The 873-nt window shown below is 57.6% G+C and overlaps 1 protein-coding gene across 1 annotated transcript in view; it reads right to left on the bottom strand.

Annotated features, from left to right (window-relative positions):
• Positions 1–873, bottom strand: part of LOC104911045 — a 5,293-nt gene that overhangs the window by 1,541 nt on the left and 2,879 nt on the right. The window contains exons 2-3 of the mRNA XM_019616068.1: positions 783–867; positions 6–369 (exon numbers count right to left, since the gene is read on the bottom strand). Of these exons, the coding sequence (XP_019471613.1) occupies positions 6–369; positions 783–867 (449 nt within the window). The remainder of the gene's footprint in view (positions 1–5; positions 370–782; positions 868–873) is intronic.

Below are 873 nucleotides of genomic sequence, written 5' to 3'. Positions count from 1 at the left end.
AGGGCCGCTCCTCTCCGCCAATAGGCAGGCGGGCAGGGAATACCCCTGGCTTTTTTCTTCGCTTTGTGTTTTCCATTTCCAAGCCTTCGATTCCGCCCTTCTTTCCCTCACCCGCGTGTCCGTGTGCGTGCGGGCCGGCCGGCGCTCCCACGGCGGAATTTCCCGGCCCCGCGCCCGCCGGCAGCGGATTCTTCGATGACTTTCGCGCTGCCGCTACCGCTGTTTGTTTTGCTTTGCGAAGTGCTAATCCGAGAGCTCCTTGGCAGGCGGCGGCTCTCGCTGCTTTATACGCGCCGGCCTCACGGTGGCGTTTTAAGCACGTAAACAAAGCCCGAGTGAGCGGAGAGGCAAGCGTGTTTTCTAGTTTACCTTTATTAGAATAACAGTTTCGTTAATGTTTTGGATAAATCAAAACTGCCTATTAAAGCGGTTCGAGCACAGGAGCTGCGCGATGCTCTGCGTCAGTGGAAGGTGTTTGAATCTTCCCGGCCGGCACAAAGCCGCGCTGAATTAGAGCGCTCTGTGTCAGCGTCACGGCGCGGTCTCACCTGGGGTTGTTTTTCTTCCCCTTCTCTCTCTCCTCCCCTAGCCTCCCAGGAGAAGTTTACAAAGAATGCGATTGAAAGTGCAAAGCGGCAGATACCGACGTTAAACTCTGGCTCGATTTCAGTATAACGATCTGAGACACGGCCCCGTGCCGCCGCCGCCCTCATTAATACAGAAGCATGCCCCTGGGACCCGAGTCACCCGGAGAGAATAAACACAATATAGAGTCATCTTACCTCCGAGCCGAGAGCGCACCGTTAGAGGTAGGAGAGGGAGAAGTGCGGCCCTCCTCCGGCCCGGCCCGGCCGCTCTGTCGCGGGGCTCCGG

The sequence above is a fragment of the Meleagris gallopavo genome, chromosome 5, assembly GCF_000146605.3.
Source record: "Meleagris gallopavo isolate NT-WF06-2002-E0010 breed Aviagen turkey brand Nicholas breeding stock chromosome 5, Turkey_5.1, whole genome shotgun sequence".
Classification (NCBI taxonomy): domain Eukaryota; kingdom Metazoa; phylum Chordata; class Aves; order Galliformes; family Phasianidae; genus Meleagris; species Meleagris gallopavo.
This window is presented reverse-complemented; position numbering and strand designations above follow the sequence as displayed.